General features: G+C 37.4%; 1 protein-coding gene across 1 annotated transcript in view; it reads left to right on the top strand.

Annotated features, from left to right (window-relative positions):
- Positions 1-25932, top strand: part of LOC142984815 (uncharacterized) — a 57317-nt gene that overhangs the window by 2587 nt on the left and 28798 nt on the right. Inside the window, exons 3-5 of the mRNA XM_076132650.1 lie at positions 23-80; positions 10491-10547; positions 22757-22844. Of these exons, the coding sequence (XP_075988765.1) occupies positions 69-80; positions 10491-10547; positions 22757-22844 (157 nt within the window). The 5' untranslated portion in view covers positions 23-68. The remainder of the gene's footprint in view (positions 1-22; positions 81-10490; positions 10548-22756; positions 22845-25932) is intronic.

The following is a 25932-nucleotide window of genomic DNA, read 5'->3' as shown; positions in this document are numbered from 1 at the left end:
TGGTTTTAATGTTTGTCCCCAGTTTTCAACTACCGGACGTGAACTGAAGACTACTCAAAAGGCGCTTCATGGTGTACATGGTGAGTAAATAATATACTATTATCTATTTATATAACATCATGCCTTTAATACCTGAAGGTGGAGGCAGAGTGTTTGAAATACATCCCCATTTTGGACGCCACGGGCCTTGGTGTCTAACGTCTAATTTTTTCAGTCTAAAATGCGATGGTCGTATGGGGTTCGGTCCCAATTTACAGAGAATACCTACATTTTTTTCAAATTTTGCGAAAAAGGCAAAGGTTGAAGACATATTATGTAGAATATGTAATTTTTGTTTTCGTTGTAGATTTTAAGAACATATTTTTTTACCGATTTCTCACAAAATCTGCTGAAACAGCTCTGTTAGGGGGTTTAAGCAAAGGCATAATTTCATATGATTTTAAGCCCGAAGCATTTTAGTTTTGTAACCCAAATATGGTTCACGTGCCTCAACAAATAATTTTGGAACATTCGTGCGATAAGTGTTTGGGCAGGCAACGCCGTGGGCAGCGACTTGTATTATTACGTAAAAGTTTAGTGGAGTACCGTGAGAATTCTTTAGACTAACCTTTTCAAACGACCGCTCGAAAACTGTTAGTTTAACATCATTATATTTATATTTTTTACTGCCTCCGTGGCGCAGTGGTTTAAGTCGTCACGCCACTAGTATATTGCGTCGGCAGGTCGTGGGTTCGTTTCATACACGGAACAATTATTTGTGTGATCGACAATTAGTTGTTTCAGGTCTGGTTGTACTTTGTGTCCGTTATTTGTATGTATGTAAAAGTCCCCGCGACACAAGAGCAAATCTTAGTGCGAGAATTCTTTAAAAAAGAGCATAAAAAAGCATTTATAGACGTTATTGAGAAAGTATACTTATTTATTTTTGACTGCCTCTGCATCCCATTCGGTAGCTCATGCGGCTGCCGCGCAGAGTTCTAGGGTTCGAATCCTGGGCCGGGCCAAAAATCTTGTCCGTTTAAGATTTCCACTGGGATATGAGAGCGAGAGAATAGAAGAATAGCATACATAATATAATATATGTGCATTGTACACTCACTTGGACATTATAATCAAATCCCTGCTAAATTCAACTATATAAGTCATGGCAGAATTTTGATCAAAAGGATCTTATTACCTGTAAATAAATCAATAAATCAATGTTTATGTAATGTTCTTTAGTCACGGTCTATGGGAAAATCCCAACAGCTATGGTGTTGGCTATTAGCCAAACGGAACAGGAACTTTAATGACCTTCTTGTAAAGAGGTTTATATATTAAAGAGAATTCGAAAAGTAACGTGCCGTTTGTGTTTTCAGATGTTTTGATTTTCATTAAGAAAATACTAAATTAACTGCACGTTAGGCGCTCTGGTTAACGTGGTCGCCTCGTCGCAATAACCGTAGTGCCGCGTGTGGTGGGTTCGAATTTTCGAATCCCCTTTTTGTCATTCCTACTTAGTGTCCCGGACCGGAGACCAACAGAAGCTGATTCCACTCGTTCCCTAGAAATGGCCAGGAAATGATCAGCCTAGATCTGGCAACACTACTGACGACCCTTGCCAACGCGTCTTGATTAAGTTGGTCGAAACATTTATTACTTTGTCAAATAAATAGAAAATCAACAACATAACTGGGTACATAATGTATACACCACTTAACACCAAGTGTTTCTGACCAGGGTACAGGACATTTGGTTTAACTGTGATGTTATATAGCCTATAGCCTCCCTCAATAAATAGGCTATCCAACAGTAAAAAGAATCAATTCGCACCAGTAGTTCCTGAGATTAGCGCGTTCAACTAAACAAACTACAATTTTATAATATTACTAACATTAATTGCTATTTAAATCGTAACTACATAATGTGAACATCTCTTAACACCAAGTGATTGTGACCTAGGTACAGTAAAGGTCAGTAAAGCGGTCAGTGTGGTGCACATCACATCGTGCGCCAGTTGCGACACGAAACGAATTGATGCGCCAACTTCGTGATAACGCCTTCACGCGGAATATACGAGAGTTCACTGATCATTATTTAACACTAGCTCTTTGGTCGTACCGTGATGTTATATAGCCTATAGCCTCCCTCAATAAATATGCTATCCAACAGTAAACCAATTTTTCAATTCGCACCATTCGTTCTTGAGATTAGCGCGTTCAACCAAACAAACAAACAAAGTCTACAATTTTATAATATTACTAACATTAATTGCAATTTTAATCGTAACTACGTTATGTGTACACCACTGAACACCAAGTGATTGTGACCTAGGTACAGTAAAGGTCAGTAAAGCGGTCAGCGTGGTGCACATCACATCGTGCGCCAGTTGCGACACGAAACTAATGATGCGCCAACTTCGTGATAACGCCTTCACGCGGAATATACGAGAGTAGTTGAATGATCATTATTTAACACTAGCTCTTTGGTCGTAGCGTGATGTTATATAGCCTATAGCCTTCCTCAATAAATAGGCTATCTAACAATAAAACAATTTTTCAATTCGCACCACTAGTTTCTGAGATAATCGCGTTCAACCAACCAACCAAACAAACAAACTCTTCAGCTTTATAATATTGGTATAGATTAATTGCAATTTAAATCGTAACTACATAATGTGAACACCTCTTAACACCAAGTGATTGTGACCTAGGTACAGTAAAGGTCAGTAAAGCGGTCAGTGTGGTGCACATCACATCGTGCGCCAGTTGCGACACGAAACTAATTGATGCGCCAACTTCGTGATAACGCCTTCACGCGGGATATACGAGTGTAGTTCACTGATCATTATTTAACACTAGCTCTTTGGTCGTACCGTGATGTTATATAGCCTATAGCCTTCCTCAATAAATATGCTATCCAACAGTAAAACAATTTTTCAATTCGCACTAGTAGTTCCTGAGATTAGCGCGTTCAAACAAACAAACTACAATTATCAAATATTAATATAGACTTGTAACATTTTATACTGGTACTCTGCTCTTATTGGTCGTGGCGTGATGTTATATAGCCTATAGCCTTCCCCAATGAATAGGCTATTTAACAATAAAACAATTTTTCAATTCGCACCATTCGTTCCTGAGATTAGCGCGTTCAACTAAACAAACTACAATTTTATAATATTAGTAACATTAATCGTAATTTAAATCGTAACTACATAATGTGAACATCTCTGAACACCAAGTGATTGTGACCTAGGTACAGTAAAGGTCAGTAAAGCGGTCAGTGTGGTGCACATCACGTCGTGCGCCAGTTGCGACACGAAACTAATTGATGCGCCAACTTCGTGATAACGCCTTCACGCGGAATATACGAGAGTAGTTCACTGTTCATTATTAAAACTAGGTTTTGCCCGCGACTCTGTCCTTGTAGACTCTATAGATCATTTAACTATTTATATGAAAAGTGGGTGCCTGCAGTAGTATCGTGTACCTTAGTTTTACCGTTTTCACTACATTTCTTTATTGCTGCTCCAAAATGTTCTGCCTTTAGACCAGGGGCTCCCAACCTTTTCCTAGTCCGGGACCACTTTTATCTTATTCTTGTTAGCAGGGACCACTATGTAAGTATATAAAAAATAAAGTGTAGTAATCACCCTGAATATTTAAAATTTTAAAATCATTCACGTACCATATTATGACTCCCGCGGACCACTGGTTGGGAACCTCTGTTGTAGACTCTATAGCATATCATTTTAAAATCATATAGTTAACTATTTATATGGGTTAAAAGTGGGCGCCTGCAGCTTCGTGGACCTTAGTTTTACCGTTTTCACTACATTTCTTTATTGCTGCTCCACTCCTATTAGTTCAAGCGAAATGTTCTGCCTTTAGACTTTGTCAATATATTGGCTATTCAACGCAAAGATAAATGTTCAATTTAAACCAGCAGTTCCTCAGATGAGCGCGTTAAAACAATCAACAGTTTAATATTATTCGCTAGTTTGCAGTTTTATTCATTCAGCCTCAGGTTAGAGGTTAATTTTGCAAAAAATATAGCCTTTGTTTAATTGCGGCTCTGCACCAATTTATTTTTGGAATCAGTTCAGTGATTTCACCATGAAAGGTTCTTCTTTTCCGCCCTTTAATTCAGGCCCAAAGTTACGCCTATACAACCAATTATATATTTTCAATTGCTATGTTCATACGGCGATAATTTCCTTACAACAATGATTGCTATTTACGGTGTATCAAATTTGCAACTGCCGGGAACTTTATAATTTTAACACTTTACACGTTGATTTGCCAGTAATTTGGAAGGTATACCAATGAAAATAATTGGTCAGCAACGATAGGCTTATATTTTTTTATTTCTGTGGCGCGGTCGGTAGTGTATGCCGTGCCAGTCTCGGGTTCTAATCCTGGGTAGGGCCAAAAAGTATTTTCTGAGATTTTCTGTTAAGAGCAAGTAAGCAGTGCAGTAAGCAGTAATAGACAGACATGCTTTCGTATCTTCTATTCTAATATTATAAAGCTGAAGAGTTTGTTTGTTTGATTGTTTGTTTGAACGCGCTAATCTCGGGAACTACTGGTCCGATTTGAAACAAATCTTTCAGTATTAGATAGCCCATTTATCGAGGAAGGCTATAGGCTATATATCATCACGCTATGGCTAATAGGAGCAAAGTACCAGTGAAAAATGTTTCAAAAACGGGGAAAATTACAATTCTCTTATGTGTCGCAAGCGAAGTTGCGCGGGTCAGCTAGTTATAAATATAATTATTTGTTACTCCATCAAAACTACTGAACAGATTTCGATGAAACTTGGTAGGTCCGTAGTTTAAGTAGCAAGTCGCGGGGCAGAGCTAGATTTTAATATCTATACTAATATTATAAAGCTGAAGAGTTTGTTTGTTTGATTGTTTGTTTGTTTGTTTGTTTGTTTGTTTGTTTGTTTGTTTGTTTGAACGCGCTAATCTCAGGAACTACTGGTCCGATTTGAAAAAATATTTCAGTGTTAGATAGCCCATTTATCGAGGAAGGCTATAGGCTATATAACATCACGCTACGGTCATTAGGAGCGGAGTAGCAACGAAAAGTGTTACAAAAACGGGGAAAATTTTAACCCATTCTCTTAGGTGACGCAAGCGAAGTTGCGCGGGTCAGCTAGTAAGTTTATATACTGATTACGAATAAGAATATGTGTACAACATATTCTTATCCTCTCTGTACAAGACTTAATTAATGAAGTGAATCCCTTCAAGGAGATCAGCAATTAGTGCCAAAAGGTCGTATCGGTCACGATGTGGTTGTTACTTGTGACGTTCTTCCGCGGAGGCTGCTCATCTGCCTGGGTGTGGTAATAAATAGAGCGGTGAGAGACCTTGGGGTACGAATCTTTGAGGTGTTAAGGCGAATACTGTAAAATAAAATACGGTTTAAAATTATGCTTGTTATGCTCTCTGCATCATGTATCTGAAGGTTTACGATAATGATGCGCAGTAGTTGCTTAATTCCTGAAACTAAAAAATAAGATTAAATACAACTCACACACGGTCGACTTATTCCAAACAGAGTAGAGCTTGTACTGTAAGTAGACAGCTGATAAACATACTTATATAATTCTAAATACATCCTTACATAATTAACATTTACATCCAAACTCAAAACAGATATTTGTGCTCATCACACAAAAGTTTTACCCTGGGTGGGATTCGAACCCACGATATGCGGTGCCGCTATTCAAAATTCGGGAGCAACTGCTTGTAACAACTCGAGACTCGAATCTCATTGGTTACCTATCTCCAATTTAAGTTCTCTCTTTGAATTCACAATTGACTGCCTTTGTGGCGCAGTGGCTAAAGTTGCTGCCCCGATATCATTGCGAGGCGACGGTTCGATTCCCACACGGGTGTTTGTACTTTGTGTCCGTTGTTTGTATGTTTGTTAAAGTCCCCGCGACACAAGAGCAATTATTAGTGCGGGAGTTGTCTTTAAAAAAGATAATGTTTTGTTTAAAACGTCTAAAGGCTTTGCTTGTATGAGCCTTAATCAAAAGTAAGATGTCGCAATACACGTTTTGATGTAGGTACACGAGCCGCCTTCGTTGACCTCACTGTGAAACTAGATCGACTTGATGAATCGTCTTATATGAGCATTAAACAACATGTACGAATTTATTTGATTTTTAATGACGGCCTCCGTGGCGCGGTCATTAGTGTATACGGCTGTTGGTCTCGAGGTCTCGGGTTCAATTCCCAGGACGGGCGAATCTAAGTCAATTTTTTTATTAGAGTATTCGTTACGAATCTATACTAATATCATAATGCTGAAGAGTTTGTTTGTGTGTTTGAACGCGCTAATCTCAGGAAGTACTGGTCCGATTTGAAAAATTCTTTCAGTGTTAGATAGCCAATACCGAGGAAGGCTATTATATAGGCTATATATCATCACGCTACGACCAATAGGAGCAGAGTATCGGTACTTAATAAATGTTACAAAAACGAGGAAAATTATGACCCATTCTCTCTTACGTGATGCAAGCGAAGTTGCGCGGGTCAGCTAGTCATTATTATAAAAAACTTGTCTATAGATCTATATGACTTACAATAAAAACTACAAACCTTACAAGTGCAACAATGTATTTTATTAATGACTGATTTAATTGATGTGGTTGTTGGTTAATTGTTTCAGTTAACTCAAGCGTGACTTACTGATTATTTACGTGTTATTACAATCAAACGGTTTAGAGCTATGGTTAAAGCGATTAGGATTAGTAATGAATTACAAACTATGCCAAAAGAGGTTGTACTACTTATGCCCGGTTTCTTAGCTACATTTAGCGGTAGTTTATCTATTCAATAGCTTTTATATGAGTTAAAACGCTATTGAATAGATAAACTTCCGCTAAATGTACCTCAGAAAGCGGGGTTATTGAATCACGCACTTAGTAATAAATAGTAGAGTAGTATTGAACAGTAATAGCAGAGTGGTCTAAATTGTGTCTTCCATGCAAGTGGTCGTGGGTTCGAACCCGAGGCAAAACACCAATGACTTTTCTGACTAATCATCGTGATGCAGTTTGCATGCCTTAAAATAGTTAAACGCATTTTTTTTTCTTTAAAAAAGCCAACTCCCGCACTAAGAATTGCTTGTATCGCGGGGACTTTTACAAGCATACAAACAACGGATACAAAGCACAACCAGGCCCGAAACAATTATTTGTGGATCGCAGAAATAATTAACATAATTAATTTCTTGAGGGCATGTCTGTGCAAGCATAAATTACAAAAGGCCGATTTCACTTTTTCAGACTCACGAATTGAACCCAAGACCTCGTGACTACATACTATACAGTTATAAACTACTGTCTAAACCACAGAGGCAGTCTAGTATTAAAAAAGAGCGTACAATTCTCAATATTCTTATTAACTTGTGAACGAAGATGAGTCGCTGGCACTGGGTGAAGGCTAACCAATATGGCGGCTGCGTGCGAGAGTTCCGCCCTTCGCTATATCTAGTTATCTTGTTCATGTTATATTTTGTATACTAGAGGCCGCTCACGACTTCGTCTGATCATCCCGATCCGTCGGGAACTCCGGGATAAAAAGTAGCCTATGTGTTATTCTAAGTCTTTAGTTACTTATATACCAAATTTCATCGTAATCGGTTCAGTTGTATTTGCGTGAAAGAGTAACAAACATCCATACCTACGTACTCACAAACTTTCGCATTTATAATATTAGTAGGATTATTACTAGGTAGTAGGTACACATCACATCGGCAACGTCTTGAAAAAAGGTCAGGTGCGTAGTACTCGTAACCGGTCATGACAAGATATATTGATGTGAATGAAGCAAGGGAAGATTGTAAGGATCATACCAAGTGGTGTTCTTTGATCTCTGCCTACCCCCATGGGAAAAGGCGTGAGTTTAAAGGTTTTATAAACGAAAAGTGTTTGTTAAAGTTGTACCTAAACAATAAATAAATAGTGACTGGTCTGGTGTACAGTGAAAGCACAAATGTCGTGTTCCCACGATACAGTTAGTGTCGCACAGAACTACTTGATTGATACGTATACTTGTTGGCCGATTTGTTGGACGTTCCTAACATTCTATGTATAGGTGCTTTAGGGGGTGAATTCCTTCCAATAACGCCCGGTTTCTGAGACACAATTAGCGGTAGTTTATCTATTCAAACTGTTTTTTATAGAGTTTAATCGCTATTGAATAGATAAACTACCGCTAAATGTACCTCAGAAACCGGGGGTTAGTTGTGTCTAAACAATAAATAAATAGCAACTGGTCTGGTGTACAGTGAAAGCACAAATGTCGTGTTCCCACGATACAGTTAGTGTCGCACAGAGCTACTTGATTGATACTTGTTGGCCGATTTGTTGGATGTTCCTAACATTCTATGTATACATGCTTTAAGGGAATCCTTTCCAATAATGCCCGGTTTCTGAGACACATTTAGCGGTAGTTTATCTATTCAAATAGTTTATCTATTTTAAATTGTTTTATAGAGTTTAATCGCTGTTGAATAGATAAACTACCGCTAAATGTACCTTAGAATCCGGGGTTAGTTGTGTTGTAAACAAAACTCCTCTTTTTCATAAAAATATATGAAGTTATGAAAGGCTTATAAAGTGTTTTGTTTCTTTCACTCCTTAGCGAAATGAAAGAGAGAACACATATTTTAGTAGTTGTTTAACTAAAATAGGATTATAGTGTGTTTATGAATAAGAGGGTCTATAAATAGCGACGGTTAGCGCTAGCGGTTTTTACCTAAATTCCTTTAATCCTTAAACCCCCAGTTTCTGAGGTACATTTAGCGGTAGTCCATTCAATAGCGTTTAAGCACACATAAACATGACAGTTCGAATAGATAAACTACCGCTAAATGTGATTCAGACACCGTATCTTCGTATATGTATACATAAGTACTAAAAAAAATATGAACATTTCAAAAAAACCACAGGCAATTGGATTCGGAGTTAAGGCATAATAGTTTGCCATGTCCGCTATACGTAAATCTCAAGTGATATAACAATATTTCTTAATAATTAACAACAAAGACATTAATTGTTTGTTTATCACGTAAATAACAGTTTTAATGTGCCGTTAAACTAATCATAGTGTTATATCTGTACTTAGATATTATTTACTATCATTTCATAGATTACTTTCACTTTTGAATCAGTCTTAAGTAGCATACGAATTTTGGGAAGACGCGGATATGCTAGATAATGCTCGTTTTTGGAGTGTATAATTTAATATACCCGAATTTTGCCTTTTACACATACATATGTTTGATTTTATGTAAAAGATCTCCCTCTACTAAAACAGTTTAAACTCAGTTTCAATAACAATCAGGCTGTTTTTAGGCAAATCCTTTCTCATTTTTCGGAGTTCCAGCATCCGCGCGAGTTTGTGAGTCATAATTAAGTAATTGTTACGAAAATTAGTACGCAAGCGGCGTCGCGCGGTTCTAATATAAATCTTACATCTTACTAATATTAGAAAAGCAAAAGTTTTGATCCCGGTATGCTAAGAATTTTGAATATATTTTTGTCACGTTACTCAATACTCAGTCCAAAGTACTGAACGTATTTTAATGAAATTGGGTTTTTAGTTAACTCATAGGAAACGTTTTACCCCGAGCAATCTATTAACGCAGACCAAGTCGCGGGCAGTTGCTAGTAAATCATAATAAAGTTGTCCAACTCAACCGCCGGTATGTACGATATCCGTACAAGGTGACATGTCTCATCTAAGTGGTGGCGCATCTAATATGGCCGTGCTCACTGCACGCTTCCTGTCAATATAGCCTTACACAGTAGGTCGGGGTGACTCCACCCACAATATACAGCTCATCGTGTAGGTATAGTCACAATAGTCGATTTGTTAGGTTAAGCTACGCTTGTCGAGGTTTATCAGTGGATGGGTGACCATATTATACATTACGAGTTTCACCGTGTTTCGGAAGGCACGTTCAATTCACATTCGTTACGAGTAGATCGCTATTAGAAGCTTGAAAGTCTAACAACCAGTCTTATCGAAGGGTATCCTGTTATAACCCAGGTAACTGGGTTGTGGAGGTCCGGTAGGCAGTCGCTTCATGTAAAAGACTGCATTCGGTATAAAAAAATGTAATAGGGGATGAGCCTATCACCATATACCGAGCACGTTACCAAATTTCATGTTGAGAAATTATTAAATAAAATACCAGCCTAGAAAGTTTGCCCGGCTCGGAAAACGAACCCGAGATCACACACTTTTGTATGCTGCATGAAGCAGCCAAATAGGCTTGTTCATTTATTTTACAATATTTTTACATCTGTAAGTAACTCTGGTTAAAACAAATAAAGATATTATTATAATATGTAAGAACTCACGATCAGCAGCCGGCTACACTACGACTGCGTCGCAGAGGCAGTTAGCATCTTTATCAGTAGTCCCGTAAACCCTCAGCTTGAACCCAGTAGCTAAAATGATATATTTTTTGTTTCAGGATGAAAGGGAGGGCGCGGGGCGTCGCGGAGGCGCCGTGCTGCCCTCTACCATGGAGGTAAGCAAACATTTCTATAGTACTAGCTGATCCGCGCAACTTCGCTTGCGTCACAAAAGAGAGAATGGGTCATAATTTTCCCCGTTTTTGTAACATTTTTTACTGGTACTCTACTCCTATTGCGTCGTAGCGTGATGATATATAGCCTATAGCCTTCCTCAATAAATGGGCTATCTAACACTAAAAGAATTTTTCAAATCGGATCAGTAGTTCCTGAGATTAGCGCGTTCAAACAAACAAACAAACAAACAAACAAACTCTTCAGCTTTATAATATTAGTATAGATTAGTATTAGTATTATTATAGTATTAGTAGAGATACTAATATACTAATATTATAAATATTAGTATTAATGTTTAGTAAGAAAAAGTTCTGTCTTAGATTTATTTTTGTTACCTACTCAGTTGCATAAACAAGTTAAAAAATGTATTAAAAAGTCAAAAAATTTGTGAAATAAAAAAGTTGTTCAACTTTTTTATATTGGGGGAGGGGGCTCATCCGATGAATTTGCCACGGGCCTCGAGCGGTATAGTTACGCCACTGCTGACTGTGGTCGCAGGCTGACCGAACCAGTGTTGACAGTCCTTGTACATGAGGCAGAATGTTTATCCATCATTATGAAGGAAATACATAATAAATAGATCTATGTTCAAACCTAATATAATATATTCGATAGTTCATAGTGAGGTGATGGCCCTGTCAATTTGCCAATGATATACAGCCTCAGTTAATGCCGCCTGGGTTAGTGATTGACGTGTGATTAAACCGCTTATGTGCCGATAATGATGTTACCGTGGGAGTTTGTGTGTGCCAGCATTGCTACGAAACTGCTGAAGCAATTTTCATAAATTTCGATTTTGAGACCAGGCCTGATAAGACTGCCCAGACTTTCTGCCAAACTATGGAAACCCTTCCCGTGTAAATTCCGATCCCTGGGTAGTTAAACAGAGATAAAAAGTAGCCTATGTTATTTTGGTTCAGCTACCTACATACCAAATTTCATCGTAATCAATTCAGTAGTATTTACATGAAAGGGTAACAAGCATCCATACATACTCACAATCTTTCACATTTATAATATTAGTGGGATTATAGATCTTATTTATTTTCATACATAAGTACCTCGGTTTCAAACCTATATCTGCATAAAGACGGCTTTTATCACATCGTTTGATCAGCAATATACAATTTACATCATAACTTACTATTTGATGGTCTTCGAGATAGTAACTCTCTTGCATATATCATAAACTAGCTGAGCTGCGCGACTTCGCTTGCATCACATAACAGAGAATGGGTCCCCGTTTTTCCAACATTTTTCGTTGCTACTCCGCTCCTAATGGCCCTAGCGTAATGTAATGTAGCCTATAGCCTTCCTCAATAAATAGGCTATCCAACAGAATATTTCAATTGTCACCAGTAGTTCCTGAGATTAGTTCAAACAAACAAACTACAATTTTATAACATTAATATAGATTGAATATCGTGAAGATTTTACGTTTAGATCTAGATTTATATGATTTGTGTTTAATGGTTTAAACTGCCTCTATGGCGCGGTCTGTAGTGCAGTTCGATTAATCTTACCACCTGAGTCAAATAAAATCAACATTTCTTTGACATGAAAAGGTCAGGTGCGTAGTTTTCGTAACCGGCGGTCCTGTATGACAAGATTGTGGATATGACTGAGGCAAGGGAAGTTTGTAGGATCGTATCAAGTGGCGTTCTTTGGTCTCTGTGTACACCTATGGGAAAAAGTGTGATTATATGTATGTAGGTCGGTTAGCGTGGTCAAAAAATATTAATTTCGTCAATCTTATAAGTTCCTTAATAATCTGTAAGATTTGTAACAAGAATTTTCGCTCGTACCATCACCATTTTAAAATAAATCATCCTCAATTCAATGCATATCGAAATAGATCGGGAACTATCGACAGCAAAATACGGTTGCAAAACTGATTCGAAATATATTCCAAATTTAAATGGACCAATGCGATACATCGATTTGAATATGGAACATTGGAGCGGACCAATCGTAATTGATCTATTGATTTGTCAGTTATCTGATTCTGCTTCGGGATTGGGCGATTGCTCAACAGATTTCTATTCGGGTTTTGAATGGGAAAGTTCGGTGTTTGGTACTTAGTATATTTTACACGTGATGTTACTTGTACCTATTTATTACATCTATACTAATTAATTGTATTTATATGAAAGAAAAAGTAAGTCTGTTTGTCCGTCTATCTGTCATGGCTAAATGGTACAGTCATGCCTGGGTTGCTATGATGCTGGGATGCGATGCTAGAATTTTCTTACCAACATTTTTACTAGATACATAAGAGTTAGTTTTGAAATAGTTTACTCTTAGATTATGTACCGAAATGGAAATCAAACCCATAAGCCTTGACTCCATTGATGATGCCGTTGACCATAATATAACACTTTAAAGCATTATTCATATTTTCATAATAAATATATTTTGTCCCATGTAATAGAAGGTGAGCTAACCATAAATCAATCATCTTACCGGATTCCGGGCTTCGAAACTAAGCAACGACGCGAGAACCGAACCCAAGACCTACACGTTAGCAATCGCATACAAACCAAAGAACTAATTCCATACTAATATTATAAATGTGAAAGTATCTCTGTCTGTCTGTCTGTTACACAATCACGCCTAAACTACTTAACCAATTTGCATGAAATTTGGTATGGAGATATCTTGATACCCGAGAAAGGACATATGCTACTTTTTACCCCGGGAAAATGACGCATTCCCATGGCAAAATTCAGGTGGCGGACGAAGTAGCGGGTAAAAGCTGGTAATTTATATATTAGAATAGCTGACCCGCGCAACTTCGCTTGCGTCACATAAAAGAGAATGGGTCAAAATTGTCCCCGTTTTTGTAACATTTTTCACCCGTACTCTGCTCCTATTGGTAGTAGCGTGATGATATATAACCTTCCACGATAAATGGACTATCTAACACTGAAAGAATTTTTCAAATCGGACCAGTAGTTCCTGAGATTAGCGCGTTCAAACAAACAAACAAACAAACAAACTCTTCAGCTTTATAATATTAAGTATAGATAACCCGTAATAAATATGATTAACACAATTTAGTGTAGGATGTATTTTACGAGCGTTTTGACTAAGTCTACTAGGTACAAGGAAGTGAGCAACGCAACCTCCTTTCTAGGGATTATTGATAGTGTTGTGATCTGGGTTAGTTATCTGAATACATCACTATTACTTGTAGGGCTTCTCTACATAACGTTAAGGTATTTACATAATAATGAAGGCTTCTGCGGGCTTATCACGTATCCCAGGCGATGTTATCTTAGTAGGCAACAACTGGTACCGATTTCTTACGTGCTCTCCGAAGCACGGAGACGCCCAGCTCAAATACCACTATGCGGTCACCCATCTATGGAACTCTAACATCTCTATTAAGTTGTCCGACTATAGTTTTGTAGGCTGAAGTAACATATAGGATATTTGTCACATGCACTCGTTTTGCCATTAACAATGTTAGTCCCATGCAATAGGCAAGGCTATTTTATAAACTTACACGAAAACATTTACCCTCTTATTCATAAAAAATATATGAAGTTATGAAAGGCTTATAAAGTGTTTTGTTTCTTTCACTCCTTCGCGAAATGAAAAAGAGAAAACATATTATAGTAGCTTTTTAACTAAAATAGGTTTATAGCGTGCTTATGAATAAGAGGGTAATACGAAAAGAGTCGCAGACAGCTGTTAAGTTGATATATTTTTGCGCACCATGATTGAAAACTTGAAGTCAAACATATTCTACTTTTATACACTTCAGCAGTTCCAGTATTCCAAAAACTGCATATTTCTTTTATCGGTTATTCAATTACCTAGTTAATGAACAAACATCGTGTTATTTACTGCCTACTATTAACACACGAGGTGTAATGCGAGGATGTTTACGAAACAGCCGCGCCCAGACACGCCTGAATACTGGAAATTGTGCGCTTCCTTCAAAAAACTGAGACGATGCATTTATATACTACGACTTAGGTTATCTACATGCCTTTTACAGGCATTTATTCTGTACCTTTAGCATCTATAAGCATGTAGAGCTCTTCGCTTTAATTTTGAGTAGGTTCAAGTTTGAAAGACTCAGAGTACGTGCCAGTTTACTTTGTGTATCTGAACTTAACAACAAGGCAGTTGCGTGTGATGTAACGGAAAGACGTCATAGTTGTTGAATCTCCGTCAGCCGCACTTTTAGCCAAGTCCTGCTATGTCGCTTTCTGTAGCTTGTTGCTATATTCATGGCATACACGTGTTAAATATATATGTCACTTACGAAAGTTGTGTTTCGTTACTGATAGCTTTATATACGACGCATGTATATAAAATAAACCGAATGTTTTGATCTCGAACGCGTTATCAGCTTAGCATAAAACTGCGATACATACATAATATCACGCCCTTTTTTCATAGGGGTAAGCAGAGATCAAAGAACTTGGTACGATCCTTACAAACTTCCCTTGCCTCATTCACATCCATACATGTTGTCATACAGGACCGCCGGTTACGAGTACTACATACTTTTGATACGTTACATTGTTTTAATTAGTTGTTCATTAAAACAGCACAGTGAGGTGTAATGCGAGGATGTTTACGAAACAGCCGCGCCCAGACACGCCTGAATACTGGAAATTGTGCGCTTCCTTTAAAAAACGGAGACGATGTGTTTAATACTACGACCTAAGTAATTTACATTTATTCTGTACTGTTCGTATCTAGCTTGTAGCTTTGCTTTCGAGTGAGTCCAGCGGACTATACACGTATCTCAGTTGACGACTATGTCAAAATCATAGCCACTATGCAATACATTGCCGCTGACGTAACGTGTGAATCATTATAATCTAAGGGAGAAAACAATGTACAGCAAAATGGCATTTAAATAGTTGTCAATTGAATTACGTGATAGCCTGTGCTCAAAGACGCGCAGGTTAACTTTGTGTGTCTGAACGTAGCAACAGTAAGTAGTTTAATTAGTTGTGTTTTTGTCTACGACACTATGTAAAGCTGACTTATTGTTTTGATATTGAACGCGTTTTCAGTGTTCATCGCAGGTTGTAGATACAAAACTGCGATACGTTACATTGTTTTAATTAGTTGTTCATTAAAACAGCACACTGAGATGTAATGCGAGGATGTTTACGAAACAGCCGCGCCCAGACACGCCTGAATACTGGAAATTGTGCGCTTCCTTCAAAAAACGGAGACGATGCATTTATATGCTTTAACCTAAGTAATATACATGCTTTATGCTCTTTACTTCATACGGTATAATCAGATTTTCACTACTTCTTTCGTTTTATCTAATATATAAAATTCTTGCGTCACAGTTTTCGTTGCCATACTCCTCCGAAACGGCTTGACCGATTCTCATGTAATTTTGTGAGCATATTGAGTAGGTCTGAGAATCGGCCAACATCTATTTTACATACCCTTGACTGACACTATTTTTTTTTTATTTATATGGCAAAGCAACGATTGCCAGCTAGTTTTTTATAAAGACAGCTCCCATCTGAGATTTGCTCTTGTGTCGCGGGGACTTTTTCAAACACACACAACAGACACAAAGTTTAACCAGATCCGAAACAATGATTTGTGGATCGTACAAATTATTGTTCCGTGTGGGAATCGAGCCCACGATCTCCCGTCGCAATGGTAGTAACATGGCGACCACCCTAACAGTCGAACATTGCAAGTAAACAACAAAGTTGTAGCAATTACACTAAGTAAGTAGGTACTAAGACATCCGCTTATGAAATGCCTCGCCCAGCCATAACGCCCAGGATATGACGGCTTTCTTATATTTACTCTTATGACATAGGAATTTATATTTATAAGGCGATTATAACCAGTTGCGATCGATTTCGTTGAGCAATCTTTGCGTGGACGTTTTATTGATGGGTGACCGTTAGTGGTATTTTAACTGAGCTCCGTCCTTCGGAGAGTACGTTAAACGTCGGTCCCGGTTGTGGTCAGTTAAGATATCAGTTGTTAAGCCACATCAAAGGCCTTTCGAGCGGTTTAAACAACATTGAAAAAGTTTTTGGACAACTCACACACGGTCATTTGATTCCAAACTAAGCAGAGTTTGTACTATGGTAACCAAATAACTGATAAACATACTTATATACTTCTAAATACATACTTATATAGATAAATTAAGAACCAGGCTCAGAACAGATACTCATACTTATCATACAAATATGTATTTTGTCTTGGGTGGGATAAGAAGCCACATAACGCGGCGCTACGGATCTTACGGCAAGGTGACCACTTTAACCACTGCTCCAAACGTGCATTAATCGGTAATCTTCTGCAAAAGCCTTAAAGAAATATTGCGTATTTGATTGCGGTTCAAGTAAAGTACTTTACTGTAGGTAACAGATAAAAATCGTGATGTTATGCAAGTGTGAAGTCGGGGGCGTGGACGAGTTGCGCGTGCGCGGAGTACCTTTATTGCGTGGATCCAGTGTTAGCGCAGCGGGAGTTGGTCTTTATGTTTGTTTATAAATAAGGTACCTAAGGGCCTTAATATGGCCAGCAGAAAAATATGGCTACATACCATTATTCCAAACCTCATGCATGTTTTAATTTAACCGACACTAGGCGGCTAGCAGGGCGTTGGAAGGGTTGACAGTTACGCCATCGGATACATGCCACACTAGCGACAATTTATGGTCGTGTTACAATATTTCATGTTTAGAATAATTGTATGTGGCTATATTTTTCGGCTGGCCATATTTGACCCAGGTACCTTGGTTAACATAAATGGAAACGCCGGGACGCGACAACCTAGGAAGACATACACAGATCATGGCATAATGGCAGAACATTGGCAATGTTTTGAAAAAAAAAGGTCACGTGCATGGTACTCGTAATTGGCGGTCCTGTATGGCAAGAAGTATGCATGTGAATGATGCAAGGGAATTGTAAGGATTGTACTAAGGAGCGCGATTTTATGTACGTATGTAGGTACCTTTACCTGTATACCTTTTTAGGTCACTTTCGTAGTACATTCAGACATCAAATCATGCTGTTTCTCATGGATGTGGGCAGATAATATACTAAAGAAGTCTGTAACTCGTAAACGCCGTAAATTCTAGGCAAATAAATTAAATTTGCATTAGTTATTGTCATCGCTATGAATGAGACCCTACCCGCAATGCAATATAGCATGCGCCGGCGACGAACCCATACGAAGATTCACGAAGCGTGCCGAACACGTATTTTATATTAGTGTTGCGCAACATAGAAATTAATTGAACAACGATCATTATACTGTATTATACGTTAAGGTATATATTAAAAAAAACATTCATTGCAGTATTGGTCACCCATCTATGATTCTTCGATTTAAGTCGGCATCGTCTCCTTTTTTAATGGATTTTAAAAAATGGGTAGGTTGTCATTCGAAGCACATTTTGATTTGAAGAGATTTTTATTGTAACAGTTATTTCTATAGATTAATTACCAAAGACGCTACTATTCGGAATTAAAAAATCAATTACAGATATTCAACAAGTTACCGGATCCGGGAATCGCATTTTAAACCTTGCATACACTACACAGACAACAGAGGCAGTGAAAAGGAGAATCAATAAGTCTTACTTAATATTATAAATGCGAAAGTTTAGAGGTTTGTCACTCAACCACGCCAAAACTACTGAACAGATTTTGAAAAAATTTGATGCACATATAGTTTGTGGGATAGACACATGATACTTCTGAAATTGTTTTCAGTTGGATAAAGCCGCGGACAAAAACTAGTATTTAAAGAAACGTCTCAATCTAGATACAGAATAATGAATTAAAATCGTCTAAGAAAGGGGCTCAAGGCTGATAGAGTTCAGACAATGATTAATTGTAGCCCGACACGACATATAATTACTTAATACATTGCTACTTCGATAACTTTACAATTTCTTCTATTAAATTGATTAGAAATGAAAAAAGCAGTGATAACTGATAAGATGGTACCCGAAGCAACACACCAATGACTTTTCCAAATTATGTTTGTATTAGAAAAAATGATCACTTGTTCCAACGATGAAGAAAAACATCGTGATGAAAACTAGCATGCCTAAGAATTTATTAAATGCATTTATTGAGGGGATACATAGTCCTCAACCCGCACTTGGCCAGCGTGGTGGACTCAAGGCCTAACCCCTCCCTCATTAAGGGAGAAGACCCTTGCCCAGCAGTGGAATTTTGATGGGTTAAATTTATTTATATGCTTCTTTAATTTAATACGGTGACAAGATATATAAAACGCATGACTGAGCTTTCTTGATAAGTTTCATTCACCACTAGCTGACCCGCGCAACTTCGCTTGCGTCACATAAGAGAGAAAAGGTCAAAATTTTCCCCGTTTTTGTAACATTTTTTACGGGTACTCTGCTCCTATTGGTAGTAGCGTAATGATATATAGCCTATAACCTTCCTCGATAAATGGACTATCTAACACGGAAAGAATTTTTCAAATCGGACCAGTAGTTCCTGAGATTAGCGCGTTCAAACAAACAAACAAACAAACAAACAAACTCTTCAGCTTTATAATCATTCACCATTTCTGCTGCGTTCGTTCCCTTTTTGCGCAGACAAAGTCGCGGGTAAAAGGTAGTGGATTATAATTAGCTATTGCTTTACAATGAGGAATTGTTCGAATACATCCAGTTATTTCTTTCATGAATATCGTAACTTACCGGTGTATCCGATAACGATTAGAAAAACATTGGAAACGTTTATTCCAATCATTGGGTTCACACGTTAGGGCCAGCAGGGCTGCCATATACAAACTTGGGAATTTCCCGGATAATAGGAATAATGACTATTTTTTTTATTTTTTACCTACTTTGAGGCGCCCGTAGCCAGTTGCGCTCACCGGTCGGTAAACGATCTGTGGGTTAAGCAAACCTTGGCGCGGTCTATTCCATAGATGGGTGACCGCATAGTGGTATTTGAACAGGGCGTCTCCGTGCTTCGGAGGGCACGTAAAAAGTCGGTCCCGGTTGTTGTCAATTAAGATAGCAGTCGTTAAGCCACGTCAAAGGCCTTTGGGCGACTTGAACAACTTTGACACTAGGTTGACCACTAACCATACGACAAGAAGAAGAAGGACCTACTTTAGTAAAGGAGGTGGTTCTCAATTCGTCCTTTTTTTTATCTGTTCAATCATTACAATAAATGTGGACTTTTTTTTTACTTGGAAGGTGATGCTTCCCGTGTGGACCCATATAAATTTAAATCCTGATGTGAAGAGAGTTTTTGAGATATCTTTGAATACATTGATGAATAGTCATGTTGGTTTTGTGGTGTTTGTAATGTGACATTTTTGCATAGTAGGAGTTTTCTTTGAAGTCTGACCTCATAAACTTTCACTTGAAACGAGCCGGGCCATTTTTTATGGCCCGGCTCGTTTCAAGTAGATTTTTTTTATAGATAAACAAACATAGACCGCCCTCGGGGTTCCTAATTCGTCAACTTTAGCAAATGAAACGAACAAAATAAATCTTTGGAATCCGGGTAAAATAGGTTCTCATTAAAGTAAAGGACATACAAAAGTAAGACATAATGTTCCGGGTATCTGCCAACCTTAGACACGCATCAACATATTAACTTCAATTTTATTGTTTTCCGTACATTTTTACATTATGTTAATACCAATGTATGGAAGTTTGTTGCCGTTCGGCAACTACTGCTCAAGGGTTTCACGTATGTTTTGCACATATGTTTGTACGTATAACTTCAAAGCTGTTATACTCGAGGGTGAAGCAGAGGTGTATGAAATACATCAGCATTTCATCTATACTAATATTATAAAGCTGAAGAGTTTGTTTGTTTGTTTGTTTGAACGCGCTAATCTCAGGAACTACTGATCCGATTTTATATTTCAGTGTTAGATAGCCCATATATCGAGGAAGGCTATAGGCTATATATCATCACGCTACGACCAAAAGGAGCAGAGTACCAGTAAAAAAATTATGTGACGCAAGCGAAGTTGCGCGGGTTAGCTAGTCATTTATAAGGGTAGTCCCATGTAATAGGGGGCGAGTCTATTGTCATATACCGGATATTGAGACCATGCTACTACAAAGTATAAAAGCCCAATAACACTTTGCCCGACCCGGGATCTCGAGACTTTATAATCACCTGTCTTATCAAAATTCTCACGGGAATGGGATCAGCGGGATGAAATAATTGTTCTATACCCGGATGAAGACGGGCCAGTGCTCTAGTCTTTTGGACCTTACTGACGATCATCGGTCATCTATTTTCAAAGTATAATATGACCTATAGTTGTATTATTAGATTGTTTGAACAGACGGATGTATAAAATGACCTTGTTGTAGAATATCACTGAATTTGTTAAAGGTTGCGGTTTGGGAAGCCTTCTGATTGCCTTTCTTAACGGAGGTTTGGATTTGAGACTATTATAAACTTTAGGTACTTTTTTCTTTATTTACCCACTGTTAAGCAAGGGCCTGTCCAATTGCTATTAAAAGCATCTTAGTCATACCGGCAGCGATTTTCAGTTCTGTTTTGATAGCGACGTCCTTTTGCACGAAGGCACCCATTTTGTTGAATGCTGATGTGTGGTTATCTTCTTACATATCTACTTATTAATATTGTATTTAAACTACTTTGTACTTTGAAGAGACCCGTAGGCCTACTGTGTTTCGTTAATCAGTAGTTTCGATACAATTTCGATGCTCGATAACTAATATGTGTTTTAATTGATTTCGTGCTTTCGCGAATCATAAAAAGATAAGAAGATTCAAATTTTATTTAAACACAGCAACTAGAAAATTTATAAAATTTTGTACGAAGTTCCTTTTTCATAGAATCGTATTGTTTAGTGTTGAATTATCTACTCCTCCATACTATCTATCTATCTATCTTTTACTAGTTTAATGTTTATACAAAAAACAACAAAGACATCCCTGCCGCTCATCAAACAAAAATCAATTTTGCACATTAACCAACATAATTGCTCAATGCATTTTAAACTAATAACTGTGTGTATGTATATTCCTGATGTGTTGTATAATTCGACGGTTAATCACTGACCTGTCAGATATGACGCCTTGTTGAATCGGTAATGTATCGTGCGCAGCGCGTTTAATACAACATTGTCAATGTTGCATAATGTTGATGTTTTTTTTGTGGATGAACAGTATTAGGCAATATACCAATTTTGTTGCTATTGTCAGATTAATTTTTGGATGAATCGGGACTGTACGGTTTTTTTGAGTAGTGTGTATTTTTTACCTAGATTTTGAAATCCTTGACTACTTATTTAAAGTTATCTATGGGGGTCAAGATATGAACCTGTAAGCCGTTAACACTTTGGCTATTGCCGTCTTTTTGTACCCTTACTTCTTGTAATTCCAAAATCAGGGACCAATTTTAAATAAAAATTAGGTTTTCAAAAGATGCGACAACCCAGACAACCCATTTTTGGTCAAGTGGTGGACTCCCCTTTTCATTCTGTGAAGGAACTCTTGTTCAACAGTGAGACAGTAATGTTTTAAACTATATAAATAAAAATGAATGCTAAGTGTAATGAATATAAAGGCATTAGAGTAGGAGAAACGCCATCGTATTGGGATTCGTCTGTCATTTTGACGTGGGTAATAGGGCGAAGAGACCAGGGCTTGTTAAGTCACAAGATAGTCCATAATATCATTATCACTCGTTAACTAAATTACTAATTAATGTCCAACATTCAGAATTATAAAGGATAGTAATGATCTAACTCGATTAACATTCCACCACAACACGTGGGTGCGTGCGCCACCATGACAACCCAATTCTCCAATTATGGCCGCCTCCCCAGCGCTCGGTGTTATGTCTTATGTCAACGGTCACTAGCCAGCATTTAAAACCAACAAAAAGGTTGACGCGCCTACAAATACTAGAACAATTCGACACGAGAAAGATTATTGTGGAAAGAAAAAAAAAGCAGTACAGAAGCGAAACGGCTTAAAAATATATCAAATTCAGGAGGTCTGCTACTGAGTCTCCAACCCGCTATTGGCCAGTGTGGTGGACTCAAAACCACTTTAGGTATACTATCTGATCTAGACTTCTTATACATGTCTAGTTTAAACCTTAATTGATACAGTTCTTGAAAATATATTGCTTGTTACAGGCTTGTGGACCACCGATACAGTTGGAGCCGGTGGACTTGAGCCTCAAGCGACGTTCACCCACGCCCAGGAGACGAGGGAGAACTGCTGGTGAGTTAATATGACTAAACTAGCGCCTCGCCTTCGCCCGAGCTTATAGCCTTAACAGATTATATACTAAAACCTTCCTTAGGAATCAATGTATCGGTAAAATTGTTTTTTTTTTTTTGTAAAAGCCGCGAATACGTTTTGTGTATAATAACGCTTCTTGAAATTCTATTATTTTAAAAGAAAACAGCCTGTATATTGATCCTATAGTTATATCGTGGTCTACCGAAAAGCCACGGACGTACACTACTCGGCAGCATTTTTTAAATATAAGTTTCATTATTACTTAAACGTGGATCTATATTTTTTTATAGATAAAAATAACGTTTTTTCTATTTGAAATTCTTAGGCAGTTTCTCCATAACTACTATAATTACTGATATTTCGATATTAATGTTACGTTTGAAAAATTACAATGACAACATACTATATATGCATTCTAGCAGTTTCTCTATAACTACTATAATTTCAGAGATATCAATAGTTATGTTAAATTTAGAAAATGTAACATCCTGTATTTCTTTGTCGTGCGTCCGCGAGGCCGACAGGACGACACGGATGTTCTATAATGGACCGTTTATACAGCATAAATAGGTTTCATTTATTTACTAATTACATATATGTTTATTTATATAATTTAGAAAGGAAACTTCGATTTGTAGGGATGTGACAAGTTATATTGAACGTACGGCTCCGCTCGTGTATAGTTTGATAAATATATAATAAAATTTAAACGTTAATATCAACGATGTTAAAAAAAAGCTTATATCTGACTTTGAGATTTCAACTATCTCTGTTTATTATTTACTACCCGCGCAACTTCGCTTGCGTCCCATAAGAGAGAATGGGTAACAATTTTCCCCGTTTTTGTAACATTTTTCACTGGTACTCTACTCTTATTAGTAGTAGCGTGATGATATATTATAGCCTTTAACCTTCCTCGATAGATGTACTATCTAACACTGAAAGATTTTTTCAAATCGCACCAGTAGTTCCTGAGATTAGCGCGTTCAAACAAACAAACTCTTCAGCTTTATAATATTAGTATAGACTTTATAATATTAGTATAGATGTGACATTACAAGATACAATCACGGTTCAATCAGTGGCGAGGTCAGCAGTGGTCGCGGATGTGATCCCGGAATTCACGATACTATCGGAATATATTAGCGCCTCTTTCAATTTTATCACTTACATTATGTTTGTACTAGCGGCCTGTACCTCGAAAAATGCTATTATTTTTTATATTTGTATATTTGAATCGGTTATTTACCAAAGGGAATAAGTCAAGCACACCTAATTTTACAGGAAGTAAAATAATATGTTTATTGAAAAAAAAACTTTTGGTTGGTATATTATATTTTTATTTATAAAGATAGTTGTAATCTATAGAGGAATAGCCATGCATTTTTTTTTTGCTGTTTGTCTATTTTGGAAATAGATATGCTTATTTAAATTTGCTTGACTTATTCCTTTTGGTATCACTTATTCCATTTCGTAAATAACCGATTTATTTAAAGGGCAAACCTCACCTCCCGTAATGAGGGAGGGATTAGGCCTTGAGTCCACTACTGCCCAAGTGCGTGTTGTGGACTTAGCATACTTTTAAGAACTAAGCCCTTACTATAATCAACAAAAAAGAATAAAATAAATAAATAACGTGGGACAACTCACACACGGTCATTTGATTCCAAACTAAGCAGAGCTTGTACTATGGTAACCAAATAACTGATAAACATACTTATATATTTCTAAATACATACTTATATAGATACATAAACATACAGGCTCAGGCAACAAATACTCGTGCTCATCACACAAAGATTTGTCCCGGGTGGGATTCGAACCACATATTGATTTATATATTGCCTGAGTCGAGAATCGTACCCGGAATAACCATATTGATATTCAACATTTTGAAAGCAAGACAATTTACATTTAACTAAGTTATGTAAGTAAACCTTTCCCTTTAGTATATGGTGCATTAATGAGAGGCAATTAAAAGGGACTGTGATTTACTATCGTTTTAATAGACTAGTCAAATTAATTGTAGAGATTAAAGTAAAGCCATTAGTCCTGAGGTTTACCTCTCCGCTCACCGCAAGAGGTCTGGGGTTTGAATCCTGGGTCGAGCAAAAAATACTTCTGAAATTTCGTGGTTAGAATTACTCAAAGATTGCCCTGAGTTAGGAAGTTGAGGTCGTAGAGTTCCGTTCCTCGAAGAGTATGTGGCTGATCTCTCACTAGTCGTGTCTGTTATCCGTCTCACTAACATTTGTTATAAACGTAAAATATTTCTAATATTGGCATGATAATAACTTATGTAATAACTTAAGACATAAAGTCCTTTAAGTAGAGACTAAATAGAATAATCGACTTGGTATTACATAGATCTCACAACATTTTACGGCAGAGACTGAGCTGCGAGACTTGGGGTTTTTTACAGGAATGTTTTTGATGGCATAAAAAGTATTCTGTGTTAATCCAGGTAATAAGCTTGAAAATCCGTTAAGTAGTTTTTTCGTGAGAATAACAAACATCCTCCCGTCCTTACAAACTTCCTTATTTATAATATTAGTAGGATTATTAATAGTTTTCAAGACAGGTAGCCGAAAACTTCCGACAATGATACCAGCGCACATAATGTTGAAAGTGAACCACATTTACATGGCGTTGTATAACCCTTTCCTCGGCACTTGTTAATTACGCAGTGAAAGGGAGTAGGGCTAAAACCTGTTGCCAGACTTGGTGCTTGTATACTGTTCCATAAATGTGTGGAGCTGACTTTGGAAGCAAAGGAACTATCTAAAATTTGTTAATCTATACTGTTGTTGTTTGTCGTATGGTTAGTGGTCAACCTAGTGTCAAAGTTGTTCAAGCCGCCCGAGAGGCCTTTGACATGGCTTAACGACTGTTATCTTAGTAGACAACAGCCGGGACCGACTTTTAATACTAATCTATACTAATATTATAAAGCTGAAAACTTTGTTTGTTTGATCTCAGGAACTACTGGTGCGAATTGAAAAATTATTATCACTGTTGGATAGCCCATTTATTGAGGAAGACTATAGGCTATATAACATCACGCTAC

This window comes from Anticarsia gemmatalis, chromosome 28 (genome assembly GCF_050436995.1).
Source record: "Anticarsia gemmatalis isolate Benzon Research Colony breed Stoneville strain chromosome 28, ilAntGemm2 primary, whole genome shotgun sequence".
Lineage (NCBI taxonomy): Eukaryota > Metazoa > Arthropoda > Insecta > Lepidoptera > Erebidae > Anticarsia > Anticarsia gemmatalis.
Note: the sequence above shows the minus strand (reverse complement) of the source record. Positions and strands in the feature narration are given on the sequence as shown.